Source organism: Lupinus angustifolius, chromosome LG13 (genome assembly GCF_001865875.1).
Source record: "Lupinus angustifolius cultivar Tanjil chromosome LG13, LupAngTanjil_v1.0, whole genome shotgun sequence".
Lineage (NCBI taxonomy): Eukaryota > Viridiplantae > Streptophyta > Magnoliopsida > Fabales > Fabaceae > Lupinus > Lupinus angustifolius.
In genome coordinates this window covers 7,502,810-7,524,431 of record NC_032021.1, presented here as the reverse complement: position 1 = coordinate 7,524,431, position 21,622 = coordinate 7,502,810, and the positions used below count along the sequence as shown (strand labels likewise).

The 21,622-nt window shown below is 33.4% G+C and overlaps 3 protein-coding genes across 6 annotated transcripts in view; 2 read left to right on the top strand and 1 right to left on the bottom strand.

The window, feature by feature from the left end:
• Nucleotides 1–12,230, top strand: part of LOC109325218 — a 71,455-nt gene extending 59,225 nt beyond the window's left edge. For all 4 annotated transcript variants that reach the window (XM_019557421.1, XM_019557423.1, XM_019557422.1 and 1 more), the window contains 15 exons: nt 72–188; nt 3,048–3,321; nt 4,422–4,535; nt 4,627–4,710; nt 6,667–6,717; nt 6,804–6,983; nt 7,062–7,387; nt 7,472–7,828; nt 7,925–7,988; nt 9,154–9,300; nt 9,699–9,803; nt 9,890–10,000; nt 10,093–10,197; nt 10,893–10,962; nt 11,110–12,230. In XM_019557421.1, coding sequence (XP_019412966.1) covers nt 72–188; nt 3,048–3,321; nt 4,422–4,535; nt 4,627–4,710; nt 6,667–6,717; nt 6,804–6,983; nt 7,062–7,387; nt 7,472–7,828; nt 7,925–7,988; nt 9,154–9,300; nt 9,699–9,803; nt 9,890–10,000; nt 10,093–10,197; nt 10,893–10,962; nt 11,110–11,834 — 2,830 coding nt within the window. In that variant the 3' untranslated portion in view covers nt 11,835–12,230. The remainder of the gene's footprint in view (nt 1–71; nt 189–3,047; nt 3,322–4,421; nt 4,536–4,626; nt 4,711–6,666; nt 6,718–6,803; nt 6,984–7,061; nt 7,388–7,471; nt 7,829–7,924; nt 7,989–9,153; nt 9,301–9,698; nt 9,804–9,889; nt 10,001–10,092; nt 10,198–10,892; nt 10,963–11,109) is intronic.
• On the bottom strand, nt 13,212–15,247 carry LOC109363421 (actin-depolymerizing factor 12-like). Its single transcript, XM_019609678.1, has 3 exons — nt 15,071–15,247; nt 14,167–14,426; nt 13,212–13,529 (listed from the first exon to the last, which is right to left on the bottom strand). The coding sequence occupies exons 1-3, from the start codon at nt 15,071–15,073 to the stop codon at nt 13,379–13,381; spliced, it is 414 nt and encodes a 137-aa protein (XP_019465223.1). The 5' UTR covers nt 15,074–15,247; the 3' UTR covers nt 13,212–13,378.
• On the top strand, nt 17,962–20,527 carry LOC109363273 (tubulin beta-2 chain). Its single transcript, XM_019609482.1, has 3 exons — nt 17,962–18,432; nt 18,935–19,204; nt 19,689–20,527. The coding sequence occupies exons 1-3, from the start codon at nt 18,039–18,041 to the stop codon at nt 20,366–20,368; spliced, it is 1,344 nt and encodes a 447-aa protein (XP_019465027.1). The 5' UTR covers nt 17,962–18,038; the 3' UTR covers nt 20,369–20,527.

Here is a 21,622-nt window from a genome sequence, read left to right as displayed (position 1 = left end):
AGCTATATATTCTAATAAGCTGTGTTTTAGTTTTGTTCTGTCTTTTTAATGAATGATGTCCAAATCTTCAGATATGTGATCAGCAATGCATGCAGCAAGGAAATATCTTATAAGCAGAAGGGAACTGATGTCATGTTATATTTAGGAATAGGAGAACATGCTCATCTTCACTGGACAGATACGACCAGGTATGTATGTTGGATAGTTTGTGTCTTGTCTTTTATCTTGACAAGTTTAGTTGCTACCACCCGCATATGGAGTTATATGTTTTGCATTTAAATCAACATGTTTTTCAAAATGCTTCCATTGAATGAATAAATTATCTGATGATTTTGGAGAGGGCATGTTTGTCTTATGTGGATTATGGTTGTCCGCCTGTTGTTTCATTAGGTTTTTTATTTAAACTTGTCCACTGATGAGCTCAAACTTGTACCCAAAGCGACTGGGATATATCTTGATTATTCTTAAATAGTATTTGATTTAATTTAATTTAATTATAAAATGAAATAATGATTGAATAGATTAGATACAACAAACAAAATCAAACTTTATTCTTATAAAGTAGGGTCGACTACATGTCTACGTTGATCAAACGATGTCAAAATGTTCTATCATAAAATCATGTTCATTCATAAAGAATTGATCTCTAAATCTTTCTTAATCATTCTTTCTATGGTTTTTCTTGGCTTCACTCTTCTTCTAGGAATTTGACTAACCTTTATTTGATTTACTCTCTTTATGGGGGTTTCTACTGGTCTCCTCCACACTTGTCCAAATCAAATCACTTAAGACACGATTCTACTATCTTTTTTACAATAGAAGTTACTCCAACTTTTTACTTGTTGAGATTTATCAATATTATTGTTATCATTATCTAATTTTTTTATTGATTAGAATATATTTTGTTATTGATTAGGATATGATTATGTAATTATCTTTTTTATTCTTTTCCCTAAGTAAAGCGAATTATGCATGTATACATTTATTATAAATAGAGAAGCTGAGTACACAAACTACTCAAGCCATTCGGATATAATTTCCATCCCTTTTAGGTTTCTTTATTGCATTTATTTATAATTCTATCTTATCTAGTATGTCCATTCATCCAACGCAACATCCGTATCTCTGTTATATGGAGTTTATTCTCTTGTTGTTAGTTTACCAACCAACATTCAGTCTCATATAACATTGTCGGTCTTATAGTTGTGTGCTAAAACTTACCCTTAAGATGGAGTGGTACATTTTTATCACATGTCACACTTGAAGACTCTATCATTTCATCCAACCGCTTGATTCCTATGGTTTATATCTTCGTCAATTTTTTCATTGTCTTGTATGATTGACCATTTGACCCAAGATATACAAATTTAGTGAGTTGTAATATGATATGATCCCCTATTTTTACCTCTATAGTAAGGTTTGTCTGCTTCTTGCTAAACTTGCACTTCCTATACTCCGTCTTATTTCGACTTATAGGAAAACCATGTACTTTAAAAGTTTGTCTCCAGATTTCTAACTTCTCATTTGATTGCTCTCTCAAAGCTCTGGCTAAGAAAATATCATCCTCAAAATGCATGCTTTGTGGCATTGGCTCTTGGATATGTTCGGTAAGCACATCCAGGACAATGTAAAAGTAGGGGCTCAATGTTGACTCTTGGTGTAGTCCTATTGCATTAAGAAAATCCTCTAAGACTCCATCTTTTATTCTCAAGTTGGTCTTGAATAAATTAAATAAACAGAAAATAAATCAAAAGATAATGAGATTGAATTTAAGATAAGCAAATTGTTTTCGGGAAGAGGTTATCCCTTGACTTCGATGAATCCTTGTTGTCGCAATCCTTACATGAATATGTGGAGGTTAGCCACCCAATTGAAGATTGAAAAATTGTACTTACTCTCGTAGTATAGTCTTTAATTGGATCCCTTACTTGGTCTCTCTATCAATCTCTCAATGGAAACCTGATAAAGGTCCTCGATAGTCCTAGAACTACTCTTGTGATCTAAGACAAGCTCAAATGATATAGGTCTGGTTGTTAGATTCTCCTCTCAATCCCAATCTACCTAAGTCATGTGAACTTATGGCCAGTAAATCCACAATATCAATTTTACTAGCATCTGAACCATAAAACTCATAGGGTGGCTAAAGAAACAACTGAGCACTTAATCGTCAAGGGACATAGCGGTTAATGCAGAAACTAACAGAACTACTCATCCATGCTAATAGAGAAGCAAAAGGTCATTTTTATTGAAGAAAGAAGGAAGTAATACATTATACATAAATACTATTCTCTATAACAAAGGAAAGAATGCTAAAATTCTATGTTTACATGAGGTTACAAGGCATTTATTTACTAGAGGAATCATTTTGGTGTCCCAGCCCACACAAAATGGGAAGAGAAATCTAATAAAATCTGTTCATCATCTTTTCATTATTAGACAATTGGATGTATCTTTGTCAATATGATTTATCAAATCCAATCAGACTAAATCCAATTTAAATATTATATTATCTTCCCTTTATCTCATACTCTAGCAAGTGGGTCACCGTCATCAAATCATCTTTCATTATATTGATCTTTATTTAAACTTCTTTTAATTAAATTTGCGCAAAACAGAAAATAACCCATGCTTAATCTTAACTAAGTAAAAATGCAACAAATATTAATTAAAATCACAATTTAGAGGGAATTTGCATGTAAAATAGGGACTAAATATGATACATTTTCACATACATCATCAACTCTTTAAGTAGTTCATAGGTAATGCTCATAAAACTAAATAATAGGAAGATCATTTTGTACTTCATTTAATGTAGAAGAACTCTATTAGTTTGGTTTTTACACTTTGTTTCTTTATGTTTCTTAGCTCTTTAATGCAAAGTATTTCAACCAAAACTGTGCAATATGATTTTTAAAAATATAAATTTCAAACTTTACAATAAACCCTTTAATATCAGTGTTCATAAAATTAGGTATGTAGTTTGAAGGATATATTTTCTTTATCTCTTCCATTTATTCAAGCTTCTTGGATTATAATATGTGTTGCAGGGAGTTGCTTGTTTCAGTCTGTTATAATGAATCTGGATGGCAGTGGTCTGGCAGCTTCTTACCAGATCATCTTGGTGATACACAACTGAAAATGAGGAACTTTGTGTCTGGCACTTCAAACATGATACGAGTTGAAGTGCAGAATGCTGACATATCAATGCTAGATGAAAAAAATGTTGGAAGATTCAAGGGAAACTCAGGGACCAATTTGATTCTTTTGTCGGATGATGATACAGGGTATATGCCATATAGAATTGATAATTTCACGAAGGAGGTTTGTCTCTAGTTTTACAGTTACACTACTGCACTTGATTCAATTCTTTCCAAACACCATTAAGGATCCCATAATATTCTAGACAGGTTTTCTTGCTTAGAAATGAAAATTCTATTTTCCAATTCATAACAGGCTAAGAGATCATGTTCATAGAATATGTGTCGGCCAATTTTTTTCAAATCTCCCAAGCAGTAGGAAAAAACATAGTTTCGGCTAATCTTCGGAATCATAGAATGCCAAAACCAGGTCATAATGAGAGAATCATCATCAATCCACATATCATATTGTGAGTCAGTCTCAATAGGGGCCTTTCCTTCAATATGATTAATCCTCTTGTGTACTCTGAATGTAGTACAGACAAATTGAGCCCATTGGAGGTATCTACACCCATCCAGTTGATATGACCCTTGCAATATTGGAAGATCATCGTGGGTCAAGGGTGGAATAGAGACAGATTTCTCTTCAGACATAATGAACCTGAAAATAAAAAACAAATAGACAACAATGTCCGTATGGTAACTAGGGGTTCCAAAGACAAGTGGAACCGTAGTCAAGGCAAGACACAACGAAAAAGGTCGTAATAAGAACGGCTAAGGTTTTTAAAGTGTGGAAACAGAGTCGTAGAATTAGATGCTCTGATACCAACTTGAAAGGAGAAGAATAATAATTTTATTGCTTGAATAAAAATGCAACCAGGGACTATACTAAGAATGACCTAATTAAGGAAATAAGTGAACATGTAGATTACCTCCTAATTGATATAAAATCTCCTAATTTGTACTATGAAACCAAAATAATAATAGGAGCAAATTTTCCATATTACTGCACATACCTAAGTGATTACTTGGATAATTAATATATATTCAAATTTGTATAATGATTTTTTTTTAAATGATAAAACCGATTAAAAAGTATTTCCATTTGTTTCACAGGCAAAGCATTTATTGTTCCTTGATCAATGGCTGATAAATTATGTGCTGACTGTACATAACTTATGCAGTTGTTAAAAATTAAATCCATGTACCGGAAGAGCATGTTTGTTGTATGCTATTTTCAGTGCATTGCTAATTGAAATTTGTCTTTTTCTTTATACTTTTTAGAGAATGCGAATATATCAGCAGAAGTGTGAAATGTTTGACACAGTAATTCACTCTTATTCCTCTTACCCTTACACTTGGGATGAACCCTATTATCCTCATCGCCTTACTGTGGAGGTAAACCATTCATTTCCTTTTTATTTTTAATTTCAATAACTTTTGAAACTTCCAATTACTTGACCTGAGAATGTTTGTTACCATCATCAAGGTACCCGGAGAGAGAGTTCTTGGGTTATACACCCTTGATGATGTGAAAGAATATATGCCTGTCTACTTGCCACCAACCTCGGAGGTAAACCATTGTATTTTGACATTATCTTCCTTTTGTACTAGTTAAACTTGCGTTACAACTTTTTTCTGCCAAGGTCTCATTAAAACTTTAGACAATGAAAGACTTTTTTCTACCAAGGTCTCATTAAAATTTTAGGCAATGAGAGATGCGCTATTTCCTTAGTTTTAATTTGTGTTTTAAACCATCCCTTGGTTTTAGTTTCTTCATTCTAAAACTGTATGACTTTTCTACGTCCAGTGTCCAAATTTATTCACTATCTAAATATTGAGTCAACCTATAGCCTGGTCATTAATTGGACCTGGACTGAGCTAGGTTTGAGTCTTAAAAATTGTCCTAGTCAAAAGATCTGGTTGGATTGAGCTGTGTTAAACCACCCCAAGTCCCAACCTGTCCCATACATCCTACATTTGTTAGTGGTCCCCTCCCCCTATCTTATAGAAGTTTTACATTTGGATCCATAGAACAGGTTTGGAATTTAACATATCCACAGTGTACTTCTATGACATACCTATATCATCCTTGGAAGTTCATTTAGAGATTTGGGTCTTGGGCCGTGTGATGGAAGGTCATCGAGTTGTTAGCTTCACTTAAAGTCGTACAAAACTGTTGTAGTACTAAAATTGCTCTGCCAAATCAAACCAAATTATATTGTTTGAAACCATATATGAATTGTGAAGATGATTGATTGGTTGGATGTGTACACACCAATGAGTTGGATGGCAGCCTGATGGGTTGTTTTGGTGTGTAAGCTCCTTAGTATCCCAAATTATGTGTACACACCAATTAGTTTCGTAGGAGTATTGATTGGTTTACAATATAGTATCCCAAATTCTTCCATTATGTCAAGGGCACACTTCCTTTAAGAAAATGCCAATGTTAGCTTTTGATTGACCAACTTCAATCCTAAGGAAATACTGCAACTAGCATAAGTCCTTGGTTTGGAAGTATCAGTAAGAGTCTTGTGAGTTACTTTCTCAATTCTCCTTGTGACATTCATTGGGATAAATTTGCTTCGATATTGAGGGTTCTCTTGGAAAAGGATGTCCTATGACAATAGGGACAATGCAGACATTGTTGCTTGTACAGGTGTAGATTGGGCAGGATCAGTGATAGATGATCAACCTGTGGATATTGTTTTCTTATCGCCAGTAATCTCCTCCAATGGGGAGCCTTATAGACTAGGCTTCATTTTTAGAGGGTTAGCCTTAGGGCAACCGTAAGGTTGTTGCCTTGCGACCTGGAGATCATGGGTTCAAATCGTAGAAACAACCTCTCCACTTGCAGAGGTGAGATTGCATACCTCACAAGACCCCACCAGGTGGGAACCTCGTGCACTATGCCGTCCTTTATTATTTAATTCTGACAATAAAAAGAAAAGGAAACTTTCTCTAAATAGCTTTACCAATCCCTAACAAGGGTTTGATATTTGTAATCTATCAACACTAGAGTATTGAGTTGAGTAGTTGACGTCATGTCAGTTAGATTCTGTTTTACTAATATGGGACTGTAATGTTCTGCTAGATTGTATAGCTTGCAGACCAGTTCTAGGCATATATTTGCTGAGATCTGTTCATCTCATTCAATTAATGACAGCTAATAATTCAGTTTCACAGTATCTTTCTCTCCTTTCTGTATCTCTTTTCCTTTTGTTTCTCTTTCCTTCACTTTCCCTCACTTTTCAAGCCCTTCAGAATCAATCACAAGCAAGGTAGTTAAAATTGAGATTTTACTTAGGATCGGGAGGGCAACCAAAGATTGTAAACATAGGATCGTAACACGGCTCGTAAGATTCTACAAATAAATAAATAAATATATATAGCAATTCACAAGTATTGTCTATTGTTGACTGAATACAAGTTTAAAGTTTGTAGAATTGATAAAATATAAAATTCATGCAATCAAGTCTAGTTTCTGTTGTTTCTAATGGTGTCTTATGTAAGTAAGTATTGATTCCAGAAACCAGAGAGGACTTTCTTTATATCAGTTCATGCTGAGGGAGCAACAAAGGTGAGTTCATAGTAGTTTTATTTCATATATCTGACTTGAAAAGTCATATATGCCTTGCCCTCATGGATAATGTTTTATTCTTGCAGGTCCTTAGTGTTCTTGATTCAAATTACCACATTTTTAATGATGTGAAGAAATCAAGTGTCCCACATACTGCAGAGAAAAGGTTATATGATAACAAACAAGTTAGGCCTTCAGAGTACAAGGAGAAAATATCAATATTTGTTCCACATATTGGGATTTCTTTGATTAACTCTTACCCACAGGTAATTAAACTGACTACTCTCGTTTTTGGATTTATTCTATCTCTTCAACCCGTGTTTATTGCACTTTTATTTCTGCAGGAATTGCTTTTTGCCTGTATCAAGGATATACAGATCGGTCTGTTACAAAGTTTGGATCGCCAAAGTCTTTTCTTGCAGTTATCCTTCTTACAAATTGATAACCAGTTGCCCTCTACTCCACATCCAGTTATGTTGTCTTTCGATGGTGGAAACAGATCTTGCCAAGTTGACAATGTGAAATCTAGGGATGATGTTGCAAAAACAAGAATTGAAAAATCAAATCAAATGAATAGCAGCAGCTCTACTACTCCTGTTTTCTGCCTAGAAATATCAAAGTGGAGGAAGAAAGATGTTTCATTTATTTCATTTGAATACATAAAACTGAGGTCTATATATTCTCTGTTTGTTGCATCTTTACAGTCTACTGCTTCTGGTGTTTCGTTTTGTTTATGTCTTATCTTAATATGCAGGATGGCAGATTTCCGACTTGAGATTGAACAAGAAGTCATATTAAGCTTATTTGAATTCTTTACAAATGTCTCTTTAGGGCTGCAGTATGGAATCATGCCATCCTCAGATTACTATGATGGGGTATCACTTACAGATTCCTCCCCATTTGTTCAAAATAGTGAGAATCCTAGATTAACTGCTTACCTGTGCCCTCCAATAATTGCTCCTATGTTCAATCAAAAAACTAAGAAGATTGTGTCATTGCCTTCCATAGTTCCAATAGGGGCCCCATGGCAAGAAATTTATCTGAGGGCCAGAACCCAGAAGAAAATTTATATTGAAATGCTTGAATTGGCACCAATCAAATTGACTTTAAGGTCAGTTGCTTGTTCTTATGTTTATTCCAACTAGAGTTTTCAGTCTTCTGTGTCTACTATTTACTGACCTACTTGTCATAAATTATAAATGTGCAGTTTTTCCAGTGCCCCATGGATGCTTCGCAATCGGATTCTCACATCCAAGGAATTTCTTATCCATGTAACTAATATCCTTTTTATTTTTATTTTTATTTTTATTTTTATTTTTCATGTGTTCGTTAGTTCCAGTTCCATTGCAAGAGTATGAATGAGAGTTCAAGTAATTAGACTGTAGTCCATAGGTGAGAAACGAGCGGATTTTATGCCAACGAAGATAAGATAACCATGGCCCAGACAACTGATATCCCAATCTATTGTCAGCAGGCTCTTCAAGAATCCATAAACTAACATGAAAGTCATGCAAAAACATTTAGCTTTCACATAACACATTAAAATTGTGTGCCGACATAAAGAACGTTAACATCTAAAATCTGTTGTGTAGACCATTGAATAATGACGTATTATGTATTATTTTTCCTCTGTTTAAGGTCCAACCTTGGCATCTCTGAAGAAGCTATTACTTTTGTCTATTCTAATTTATCTGATTTCATGTACATTCTGTACTTGGTATTCTATTGTACAATACACTTGTACCACAGGCAGTTCACAACCCATTCTTCTATTAAGAATATCACTCCGATGCAATGTGCTAATCACTTGTTTCCGTTCTTAGTAATTGGGGTTTTCCTCTTGCGCGTGTTCTTACTCATCATCTCAAGTTTTAGTTTTTGTCAGCTTTTTTACAATCTAAGGAATCTCTCACTCTTATATTACCATCATCTAGATCAGAACAGTCTCAACGACCCACTATCTCATAATCATCAGCCTTTCCTTGAGGATTCCTTCTGTGCCTCACATTCTATTTGCAAGTGATAACGTAAAAATATCCCAAGAAGCTAAAAAATCTTGTAATTCAAATTCACTGAGAATATCATATTAGCCATTTTAACTTGCACAAGACATCTCAACATTAAGATAAAAAGTGAACGAATTTGGAAAATTAGATTACTAAAAGTAATGAACCCTAAATCCTATTTGCACATGAAATAGGAAAAAATAATATTCATTCCTCATACTGCATTGCAAAGGTTTAACTGTACGAATAATGAATAGATCTCATAAACTTAGGCAGCATTCTTTTTGTACAATAAATTTCACAATTGTTATTCAATGCATTTCATGATGTTCAACATTTTTAATGCTTTAAAGTTTCAGACATATATGAATACATGTTCTACTCGATTGTAATGTTTGTTATTTTGACAATTGATTATAAATAATTACAGAGAGGGCTTATGGCTCTTGCTGATGTTGAGGGAGCACACATTTATCTAAAAGATTTAACTATTGCACATCATATGGCCAGTTGGGAATCCGTTCAGGAGATTTTAATTAGGCATTACAATCGCCAACTGCTTCATGAGACTTACAAGGTAATGGGTTAGTTTACATAGCAAGCTTTGTTGGTTTCTTTAGTATTCCCACTAGAAACATGAAATAAGGATGAATGCCTGATATTATCATTTTCTTGTCAATTATCTAAATCAATTCTATAACTTGTTCATTCTTCTTAGAATCTATTATCCTTAACGTAACTCTTTTCTCTATAAATTTTAATCTGGGTCAAAACTTCTTTCGAAGTATTTTTATTTGCATCTTGTTGAATTGTTAAGTTCCTTATACACAACTTGATGACTAATAAGATTACAGGAAACATAATGAGTGCTTCTTCATTAAATTTGTAATTTGTACTGAAGCTTACTGCCATGCATTAGATAACCCAATGTCACTAAGCTGTATAACAACCTTTTACCTTTTTCTATATTTGCAGCTGTTCGGTTCTGCTGGTGTAATTGGTAATCCCTTGGGTTTTGCTAGGAGTATGGGTCTTGGCATTAGAGATTTCTTGTCTGTCCCTAAAAAGAGCATTATGCAGGTAAGTCTTAATTCTGCTGCCACTTCTATTTACTTATTTTTTAGATCATGGACTAATTAATTTAGCTCTATTGATTAAATATGCAGAGCCCTACTGGACTTATTATTGGCATGGCCCAAGGCACCACTAGTCTATTAAGCAACACAGTGTATGCTATTAGTGATGCGACCTCTCAATTCAGTAAAGCTGCACGCAAGGTGTTTTTTGCTTCAATACAATCATAGGTTGATTTATAAGATTGACTTTAACCATTGCTAGCCTCTTGTTTTTTTTCTTTTTATTTCCCTAGGGTATTGTTGCATTTACATATGATGACCAAGCAGTTTCGAGGACGCAAAATCACCAGGCAACTGTATCTTCAGATAGTAAAGGCGTAATTAATGAAGTTTTAGAGGTTTGTGAATGATTTCTTGTTATAACTGTCTAACAATTGTGATTTCTCTAGTATGTTCTACTCCCCCTTCCTTTGTCCTGTGTGCCAAAAAACAGCAACACACTATACATTTTTAACAAGTTCAGGTTTAGATATGACACAGTGTAAAATTATATGATGGGTATTGATGTTTCTAAATAAAAGTTGGTAGGTTATCTCAAGGCAATAAACATTATTTCTTTTGATGCAAGTTGAGCTCTGCAGAAAATTATGTTGCCTTTTCTATCAGACACAAATTAACAGGGGCATGTAGGGTCCTGTCCCATGTTTAATAAATTGTAAAGGGATCTTGATGGACCACTGAATATTCATTGATGTTCCAATTCCTACTTTTGTTAAGCCTCACTTCAACTCATTTCCTTTAGGGTCAGTTTGTGAGTTGAGTTTTGGAGGGGAAGGAATAGAAAGGGAAGGCTTCAGAGCCATATCTCACCAGTATATTTCATGGCTCTCAAGCTTTTACTTTCCCTTCCTTCCCCTCCAAAACCCATCTCACAAACATGCCCTTAATGGGTGTGATGTGAATGGAGCTCTGACTTTGTAGTTGCTAGAAAATACAACATGAAAACAAATGCATATCCTTTTACACTTAAAGCTTAATCTATAGGTTTTATATATTCCATTAAGTGAGTTGTTCTCACCTTTGTTGTTTACAGGGACTCACTGGTCTTCTCCAGTCACCTATAAGAGGAGCAGAGAGGCATGGTCTACCTGGTGTTCTCTCGGGTAAATCAAGTTTACTGAATTGGTTTGAACTCTTCCTATAAATTTGAAGCAACTTTAAGACCTGCCAGTAGCAATGGTTGCTTGAGAGATTAATTTTACTTTTCATGGCTACTAACTCTGTTTTTTGCTTTTTTTTCTTCAATGCAGGAGTTGCTTTAGGGATTACAGGACTTGTGGCAAAACCGGCGGCTAGTATACTTGAAGTTACTGGCAAAACTGCACTCAGTATTAGAAACCGCAGTAAACCCAATCAGTTAAGATCGCACTGCTATCGGATCCGGCTTCCAAGGCCACTAAGCCGTGAACTTCCGCTAAGACCTTATTCATGGGAAGAAGCAGTTGGAGCATCCGTCCTTATGGAGACTGATGATGGCTTAAGGTTCAAAGATGACAAGTTTATTGCTTGCAAGGCCCTTAAAGAAGCTGGTAAGTTTGTTGTCGTAACAGAAAGATTTGTATTGAGCGTATTCAGTCTCAGTTTGGTAAAATTGGGGAAGCCAGATTTTTGTGGCATCCCTGCTGATTTGGAGTGGATAATTGAATGGGAGATCGGATTAGAGAATATAATACACGCTGACACTGATCAAGGGGTTGTACACATAATTGGTACTAGACCAGATTCATTATTGCGGCAAAATCAGTTTTCTCCGAAGAGAAGTAGTGGTGGCAGAACCAGATCTATGAGCTGGAGCCATTATCCTACTCATCTTCCACTTCCTCAGACAAACTTGGAACTAGCATTCGAGGAAGATGCCTCCAACTTGCTACAAATTTTGTTGTCTGCTATAGAACAGGGGCAGGGTAAAGGTTGGGACTGTGGGCGGATCCTACATCGAGCTAATCGTGTCTCAATTCCTAGAATCTTTGAATAATTTCTACAGTATGATGTGAATCTGACTAGATTATTAATTGGAATTACCAAGCCTTCTAGGTTTGGTAAGGAGAAAGGAAAATAAAAGAACAACAGTATCATTCATTATTTGAAAGTTGAAACATGAAAGGGCTTGTACAATTATTTGGATAACTTATGGTAAGGCTTATTGGTCTTCTTTTTCAGCACGTGAAAGTGCGTAAGAATTTTGAGGTAGCAATTCAACAATCTTCACGTAACAAGTTAATCAAATTTCTACTTGTTATTAAGCTTCAATCTTGTACATTATGTAAATTTCCCTGCTTTCATTTTGTTGGGGAAAGTAAATATTAGCAACGCTTATCAAAACGCAGAGTAATAAAAAAATGAAATTTTTATCATATATCATTTTGGTTCTATATCATATGAATCAAAAAGTCATTTTTTGTTTATGTTTGATCATGTTTAAATAACACTATGGTTTGTACAATTTATTCTTTAGTTTTTTAGTGACTGATTAAGTAGGGTTTTTCTAAGGAGTAACTCTTTTAGATCAACAATAAATGGCTATACATTCTCTCTCACTGAATAATAAATTCAATTTTTAATAGTAAAAAACTCATACCAATTCTTCTCTCTTTCTCATTTTACTCTCTTTCAAACACCACAATCACTTCCTTGAATTCTGTTCTGCAATGCAACACACTCCATCTTAATCTAAACCACAACCATCGATGGAAACACCGCCACGCTCATATCCAGCATGTTCTGCCATAATTGTCAAGTTGTTGGTGGCAAGATCATCATTTTGTGGTTTACCACCACCATTTTGTGGTAAAGCACCATAACGTTCCAAACAAATTAAATGTTCAATTACCGGAATGTCACTTGATAGGAGTCACAGTTATGCACCCCGAAAACAATTCCTTACCCAAAAGAAGGGAAAGATACCATTAGATATATCAAAAAAACATCACAACTTTTCATTCAAGTGTTTGCCCAATATCTTCATAAACATACTTTGCTCAACGTTAATAATAACTTGTTTCAAAATATTTGTTCATAGTATTAAATAATAATTTTTCGATAATGCACTCGGTTAAAAATAAAGTTTAAGGGAATTTTCTTTTTTGTAGATATTTAGGTTTTATGTGTCATGCCATATGTAATTTGTTTTGCTACACTAGATTACATTAAATAAAACTGAATGGTTTTATCCCAAAATAATATATTTCAAATTAGTAGCAAGAGTGTAGAAGAAAGAAAACAATAGTATATATCAACCATTTACATATCTAGCAATTTCTGCTACTTTAAATTTTAACCCATTGCAAGTTTAAAAAATGGAAAGAAAAAAAAGGATAAGCAAGAAGTACGTTACACAGAAACGCAGTTGGAATTTTTAAAGCAAGAAGAATGTAGCATTCATGACAAACAATAGGATTCTCATAATTTTACATGAAACTAAATGTTTAAAATATAAGCCATTCCACAAGAAAGAAGATATATAAAGTATGAAAAGGAAAAAGCAAAGAACTATGGAATTGGATAACTAGATGATACATATTATATTGCCCTGCCTTTAATGATGTCAATGCTCATTTCACTTGGATCTGTTGCTTGTAACTCAACTTGAATTCCATCAAGTTCTCTCTTGAATCTGTCCTTGGAGCTAGCATACACCATTTTGTGTCTCACTTTTGATATATCTGGAGCCCTACTTTGTAAGATATAGTAAAATCAAGTTAAATATCTGGGCATTGATGATTTCATTCATTTCAATAAATATATGCTCTTAGGTTGAGACCTTGTAAAAATTCTAATTATGCTCATGACATCAAAACTGAAGTCCTCAATTTCAATGTGTACCACTGATAGTAATTCTAAATATTCCTACAGTTTCATTGCCCAACAGAAAACTAATGAACTTTTTATATAGGCTAAGCACCTTACAGTAGAAATATTTTCTACATTATGTTGTATTCATTTCCATTTCCATGAGCAACAGATATTTTAAACCACACTGGGCAACTATAATTATGACTGTAATATTGTATTTGCAACAGGAATTGTGGCCGCAATTGCGGCTGCATTGTAATTGTAACCACAAAACGACCATGATAACTTAAACATAAAAATAGTTGCTTAATGCAAAGACACTCACCTAGTGAGTCTGAGAGGTAGATGTAGGCAATCTTATTATCACAAATGAAAATATTGTTTTTAGGATTTGATCCGATGACCTCTAAGTCAAAGGCACTCAACCTTACCAGTATGTAGAGGCTCATTGCCTAATAACTAAAACATGCTATGGATTTTACCATGTTTACATGAACTTGGTGATCGTCAATTACCATGCAATGAAGAAAATCTTGCTTTTCTGGACATTCTCAATAGTTGTGAAATCAAAATCAAAGACAGCATAACGACACTCATCATGAGGCAGAGATGCAGTGAAGTCATCATAGGTTTCTTGTGGACTTCCAACTTTGTCCACCACCACTTCTTGATTCTCAATCTTGAACACAATGAAACGATAATTCCTCTTTGCCTTTAACTCCAAGAATTTCAGCTTACATTCATCACTAACAGCCATTCCAGAAGCCGCATTCGCCTAATTCAAAGTTACATTTTTCATAAATAAGAAATATATATATAATACGATCCATAGTCGATGCTAAACCCAAATGAAAAGTGAAAATTAAACAGTTGCAAACTTTATTCGAATCTTTATGATATATACATGCATTACACAAAATTTTCCATTCAATGTAATGGTAATGTGGCATAACCAAGTTAGTGAACAAGGCATTTTAGATACGTAACAAGACTTTGTGAAATCACATGCTTGATATAGATAGCAAGATTATGAACAAATTAAATCCAAAATTTTCTTCAGTGTGATTCAGCTAATAATTGTAGAATTGGCTACTCTTAATGGTGCTATGAAAAACCATACTCATCCTTATGTAACCATTTTCTCAAATTGCTCTAGTTTGTATTATGCCGCATATTCAGAATAAGCTATTCTAAATTTCTGCTATAAATACCAATAAATGACACATTAAAAGGTGAGTACATCTTCTATGTCAAAATGAAAAGAATATTGTATCTTTTCATTATCATTGGTTAGAGATTATAAAATTAATACATATATATATAATTCATATTTTACTTTTATGATCAACAAAAAATTAGCAAGAAAGTAAATGATAAGAATTTGAGGTAGAGGGAGATAGAGACATGGAGAAAACGTACCATGTTGCTGCTATGGTAGAGAAAGCCTAACAGAAATGAAAAAAAGAAGAGAAGAAGATGAGACAGAAAGAGATAACATAGAGATAAGGGAAGAGATCCTTATTTTAGGGAAGGTAGTGAGAGCATAGAGATAAAAAAGGAGGGTAAGAGAAATTTGAGGGAGGAAACAAAGGTTGAAACTACCTTAAACTTCAATGAATGATCATGTCCACAAAGAGAGGAATGTCTTATATATGGTCCAATTTATGAATTGCATGTCCATGGTGAACCTTTCAGATTACCTTCTTAAATCTAGCCAAGGATAAACAATACTTTCACTTTTTACTATAAATATACCTTTTACTATAAATACCTATTAAAGAATTTTAGTGATGTATGAATCAAAGTAACAAGATTAAGAATTAAGTGAAAATTTAAGTAACTTGTGGATTTATCTTATATAATTTTAACCCAATTTCACTATATCATTAAAAAAAGTATGTGTTTTCATTTACATGTTATAGTGTAGCTATACATTGGGGATTGATAATGAAATCATATCAATAGGATAATATATTTGAGGTAAGTGGTTAAATTTTTATGGAAGATTAGTTTTTTCTTGGGTTTCTTTCGTATGTTGGAGGAGAGATTAACCCCTTCAAAATATTGTGATTATTCCTCCAACAAATATCGTTATAAGAATCAAATATTACTCTTCAATTTTATATAATATATGAGTCTAGCTTGACCTAACCACTATATGTCAACGACTAATTAGATATTGATTACTAGTATCAATTAAATAATGTTTTTCTATTGTATATTATTATTATATGTCACATTTTAATTTATCCAAAAGATAATAATTCCAAGTTGAGAATTAGTGCATTTATAAAATAAGATTATATTGAAAAATGTTCATCAATCTCTAATACAAACATATTTGTTGGCTAAGTTAAAATGTGCCATGTGTCCTAAGACAAATTAAAAAATTTCTTAAATAATTTACATATAATATTTTTATAAGAAAAATCATAGATATACTCTCCATAAGTATTTTGACCCTTAAAAAAAAGATTAGTATCTTATTACATAGTCTAAATGTTATTCACTAAATTAGAAAGACTAACATTCCTACGTATGTTTTTATTTTACTAAGATGATAATACTTTGTTATCAAATCCAATGAGTAATAAATGGTTGATTATTATGGAATTTAAGTATGATTATGACTAATTGGTTAAAACGATCTCAACATTCATACCCCTCCTCACATTGCCCTAAGCACAATCTTAACATCAACAATGATCTCAACATCAACTCAAGTTTTATTCTCACATTGGTTTAGACTTGACCTCGATATCTGCTAGCTCGACCCTAACTAGCAATGGAACCTTGATATTGATCATGGGTTGACACCAACACTAACCTTGGAGCTAAACCCTAACATCCCATCAAGTTGAACATCAACCCCAACCTCAACTCAAACATTGGTCACAATTCACATAAAATCTATTGAATAAATATAACTTGTCTATGATTTACTTATTATAAACTAATTTGACCACTCAATAAAGTATTTTTATGAACGAATATCGATCTTAACATCCATTTAGGGTAGACATCAACCCAAGGGTCAACTCTGACATTAGTCTCGGGTTGACACTCATATCAATATTAATGTTAGACTTAAGGTCGATGTCAGGTTCAGGTTTGACCTTATATTGAGGACAAACGTAGGCCAACGTCAAGCTTGAATTCGGGTAAGTGTCATGACTAAGATCGAGGTTAAGTTTAGTTAACATATAATGTCATGTATGTTGGGGAAAACAAAGCATAAACCTAGTGAAACTCTAACTTTACAGGATCATAAATATTACCAACAGTAATAATCTCAACTCATGTTTTATATCGTAATATTCTTAGACTTAAAGCTAAAAAAAAAAAGTTGTTAGTTGATAATATTCTCTTCTTTTAATGAGAAACATCATCTTTATTTTTTTAAGACTAAAAATACATATTGTGATCTCCAAATTCAAATGAGAGTTATGACTTAGAACTGAACTAGCAGTCATGCATAAAATAATTATTGGTGAAGGCTCTATCTATGAGATTAATGAAACAATGTGAGAAGTAAAACTTCTAATTTTGCTGTGACTTCTTGGTTATCCCCCAACCTTTAGACACACTAAACTTGCATAAGCAATTAGGTTAGTTGTGAAAGTACTGCAGGAGTCAAATCACTGTGGAAGTCATTCTGCAAATTGCAAGCAATAAAATAAATGTAGGCTTCAATGGTAGTTTTTGGTCCTTTAATGAAACATCATAAAAGATATGCTTCAATGTAAGTATCAAAAATATTTATATACAATCATTACATATTTTATTTTAATGAATAATGAAACAACATAATAAATGTTACACTATTAATATATCATTCATTTATATTTTTTTGAAAAAATCAATAATAATTAAACATAAATAGTTGATTGATGATGCAGTGACAATACCTACATTCTTTTCTTAAGCTAATGTTTAAATAATATATATTTATTTATTGTGGTATAAAGATTTATACACAATCAATACATATTGTATTATTTATATGTATTGTATTTTGAAATATAAAAATAATTAAATATGAATGATAGATGAAATATATCATACTTATATAGTGTCTAAATATATTGATTTTCTTCTCATTTTGACTTGAGCTACAAGTGGGTGACCCAGCAGGCAAATAACCAAAACTCGATCACACATGATAACTCCCAATTCATAGTCAAATTTTAAACTTTAAATTCCCCCCAAAACCAAACGTCACCGTCAATTTCCCCGTTAACCCCTACATCCCATTTAACTCCGTTAAACACCGTCACCACCCACCTATAAAATAAGAAACTCTATCCTCTTTCATTCCTCAACCGAGTTCATTTACTCACTGACTCACTCTCTCACTAAAACTCGGTCATCCAACACACCTTCAAAGATGAGAGAGATTCTTCACATTCAAGGAGGACAATGCGGGAACCAGATCGGAGCAAAGTTCTGGGAAGTGGTGTGCGCAGAGCATGGCATCGATCCCACCGGAAGGTACAGCGGCGACACCGAGTTGCAACTCGAACGAGTCAATGTGTACTACAACGAAGCGAGTTGTGGGAGGTTTGTACCACGCGCTGTTCTGATGGACTTGGAACCTGGTACGATGGATAGTGTGAGGTCCGGTCAGTACGGTCAGATATTCCGACCTGATAACTTCGTGTTTGGGCAGTCTGGGGCAGGGAATAATTGGGCTAAGGGGCATTACACTGAAGGTGCTGAGTTAATTGATTCGGTTCTTGATGTTGTGAGGAAAGAGGCTGAGAATTGTGATTGTCTTCAAGGTATATATAATTATTTACTCAAAACTTGTTTATTTTTTATTTGTTTGATTCTTCTCAAATGCTCTTTAGATTTGTTTTGAATTTTCTGACAATTTTATTTCAATTTTTGAATATGCAAGCAGTTTTTTCTATTAGTTACTGATTTTAGAAAATAATTGTCATAGTTTTTTGAAATTGTAATCGTCAGTTAATTATGTTAGTTTCTGTAATTCTTATAATTTCATGAATCATGAATTAAAGTTATGAATTTAAGGATTGAAAGTCTTGTTGATTTGTTTGTACTTAAACTATTTATTGTGCATTATGATTATCTGATGGATAGGGTAATTTGTGAGATTTGGAAATGAAATATGCAGAAATAACAAATGTTTATGATTTGTTGAGATGTTACATTATTTGAATATGGTGTTTATTTGATTAGAGTGTGGTTTCTGATTGAAATTGCATTGTTCTATGTTTTAAGTGTGATGGTTGAACTGAAATTTTTTGTCTATTGTTTCAGGGTTTCAGGTGTGTCACTCTTTGGGTGGTGGAACTGGTTCTGGAATGGGAACCCTTTTGATTTCAAAGATCAGGGAAGAATACCCTGATAGAATGATGCTCACTTTCTCTGTATTCCCTTCCCCTAAGGTTTCTGATACTGTTGTTGAACCTTACAATGCAACACTCTCTGTTCACCAGCTTGTTGAGAATGCAGATGAGTGCATGGTTTTGGATAATGAAGCCCTCTATGATATCTGCTTCAGAACTCTTAAACTCACCACTCCTAGTTGTGAGTCTATGTCTGTTTCCTTTTTTCTATGCAACATTGCTGTTCCAAATTTGTATTGTGAACTCTATTTTTACTATGCGCGCTTGATGTTATACATAGTCGGTCTAAGTCTTGATAAAAGTTGAAGATTGTGTTAGGCAGTCAATATTCAACCTAAAGCGTTTTGAATTTATATTATGATTTCTATTGTTAATTCTTTGCTTCTTTACTTGTGAGGTTAAGACTGCATACATCTACCATTTCTAAATTTCACTATGGGTACTTAGGTGAGTTGGGTTTTAAAGGGGAAGAAAGAAAAAATGGAAGACTTACAAGCTATAAAATACATTTGTGAAATGACCATTAAATCTTCTATTTTCCTTTCTCCTTCTCCAAAATACCAAACCTCAACTCATAAATGGACTAAATGAGATCCTCCACTGCTGTTTTTATTTTTAATTCTTTGATTGATTTCTAACATAGGATTTGTGTCCTTTTGTCACAGTTGGAGATCTGAACCATCTTATTTCAGCTACAATGAGTGGAGTTACCTGTTGTCTTCGATTCCCTGGTCAACTCAATTCAGATCTTCGCAAACTGGCTGTGAATCTCATTCCTTTCCCTCGTTTACATTTCTTTATGGTTGGATTTGCTCCACTTACATCTCGTGGGTCGCAGCAATACAGAGCTCTCACTGTTCCCGAATTGACACAACAAATGTGGGATGCTAAGAACATGATGTGTGCTGCTGATCCTAGACATGGTCGTTACTTAACTGCATCTGCCATGTTCCGTGGCAAGATGAGCACCAAGGAAGTTGATGAACAGATGCTGAATATTCAGAACAAGAATTCATCATATTTTGTAGAGTGGATACCCAACAATGTTAAGTCCACAGTATGTGATATTCCTCCATCTGGTTTGAAGATGGCATCTACGTTCATCGGAAACTCGACCTCAATTCAGGAAATGTTCAGGAGGGTGAGTGAGCAATTCACAGCTATGTTCCGCAGAAAGGCTTTCTTGCACTGGTACACTGGTGAGGGTATGGATGAGATGGAGTTTACTGAGGCTGAGAGCAATATGAATGATCTAGTTTCTGAGTATCAGCAATACCAAGATGCAACTGCAGATGATGAGGGGTATGAAGATGAGGAAGGAGAATTTCAGGAAGAGGATGATTAAGTAGTTATTAAACAAATTTGGCTTATAGTTGGTATTGTAGTCCTTGGTTTTAATTCTGAGCATGCTTAAATTGTTGAAATGGTGCCCATATATATAAATTGAGAAGTCTGGGTAATTAATTTTCTTGCAGTATTAAGAATGCTTTTATGTTAAAGGGAGAGTTGGGTAAAATTTTCTCCATTGCAATTGGACTCAACATGGTAAATAATGTGGTAAGATCATAAAACTTGTACCATAGACTCCTTAATATTTTATCTCCTTGGTGCAATATATTACTTTGATTTCTTTCCGTTCTTTTTCAGACAGTTATCTGTTTGGGTTTTTTGTCATTGTTGATTATCCTTTTGGAGAAATAAAATAGACTGTAGGTTCACACCATTGACCACTACTCATATCAAGGGTTATTGGTGTCCTTATATTCAGATTATAAATTCAAGTAGGTTCAAAGTCTTACCTTATTTATTGAAATTATAAATTATGAGAAATTATTACATAGTTGAAGGCTAATTATCCTAACTATATTTTTATTAACCAAAATTAATGTCTAGTACTGTAAAGTTTTATTATATATCAAAAAGATTAAAAGATCGAGAGTTCGATTCTTAATAGCAACACTTATTAGAAGAGACTATCACAAATCACGAAATGAATTAGTTTCTTACTCAAAATTGATAGATGTCCTTCCTTGGTATTACAAAAAAAACTATATCTTTATTATTGATTTCAAATAAATTTATTTAATTTTAAAATATTAATTTATCATTTAGTGAACTAGGATAAAATCAAGAGAAAAACTTGTATAAAGACATATATAACAATTCATAATTATAGATAAATATATTTAAAGTAAATTACACTGACACCTCATGAATTTTAGTGAAATCACATAAATCACCCCTCACTTTTCTACACCTACACAAACATCCCCTAGTTTTTATAATTTCATTACACATTACACTGACCACCTGTATAAGAAATAAGTGTAATCTTTTAAATAAAAAATGTGATAAATATAATTAAGTTAAAAAAACATGGTATATTATGAGGAAAAATCCAAATAATATACAAATCAATGTATCTTTATTATTTTTTATTACAAAATGTATCAACAACTTTAAAGAAATATTGTTTAAATCGCTCTTATAATATAGTGTAACGAACCAAAAATAATAAAGAGATATTGACTCATATATTATTTGGACTTGTCTCCACAATATATCGTGCTTTGTTTAACTTAATTGCATTTATCACATT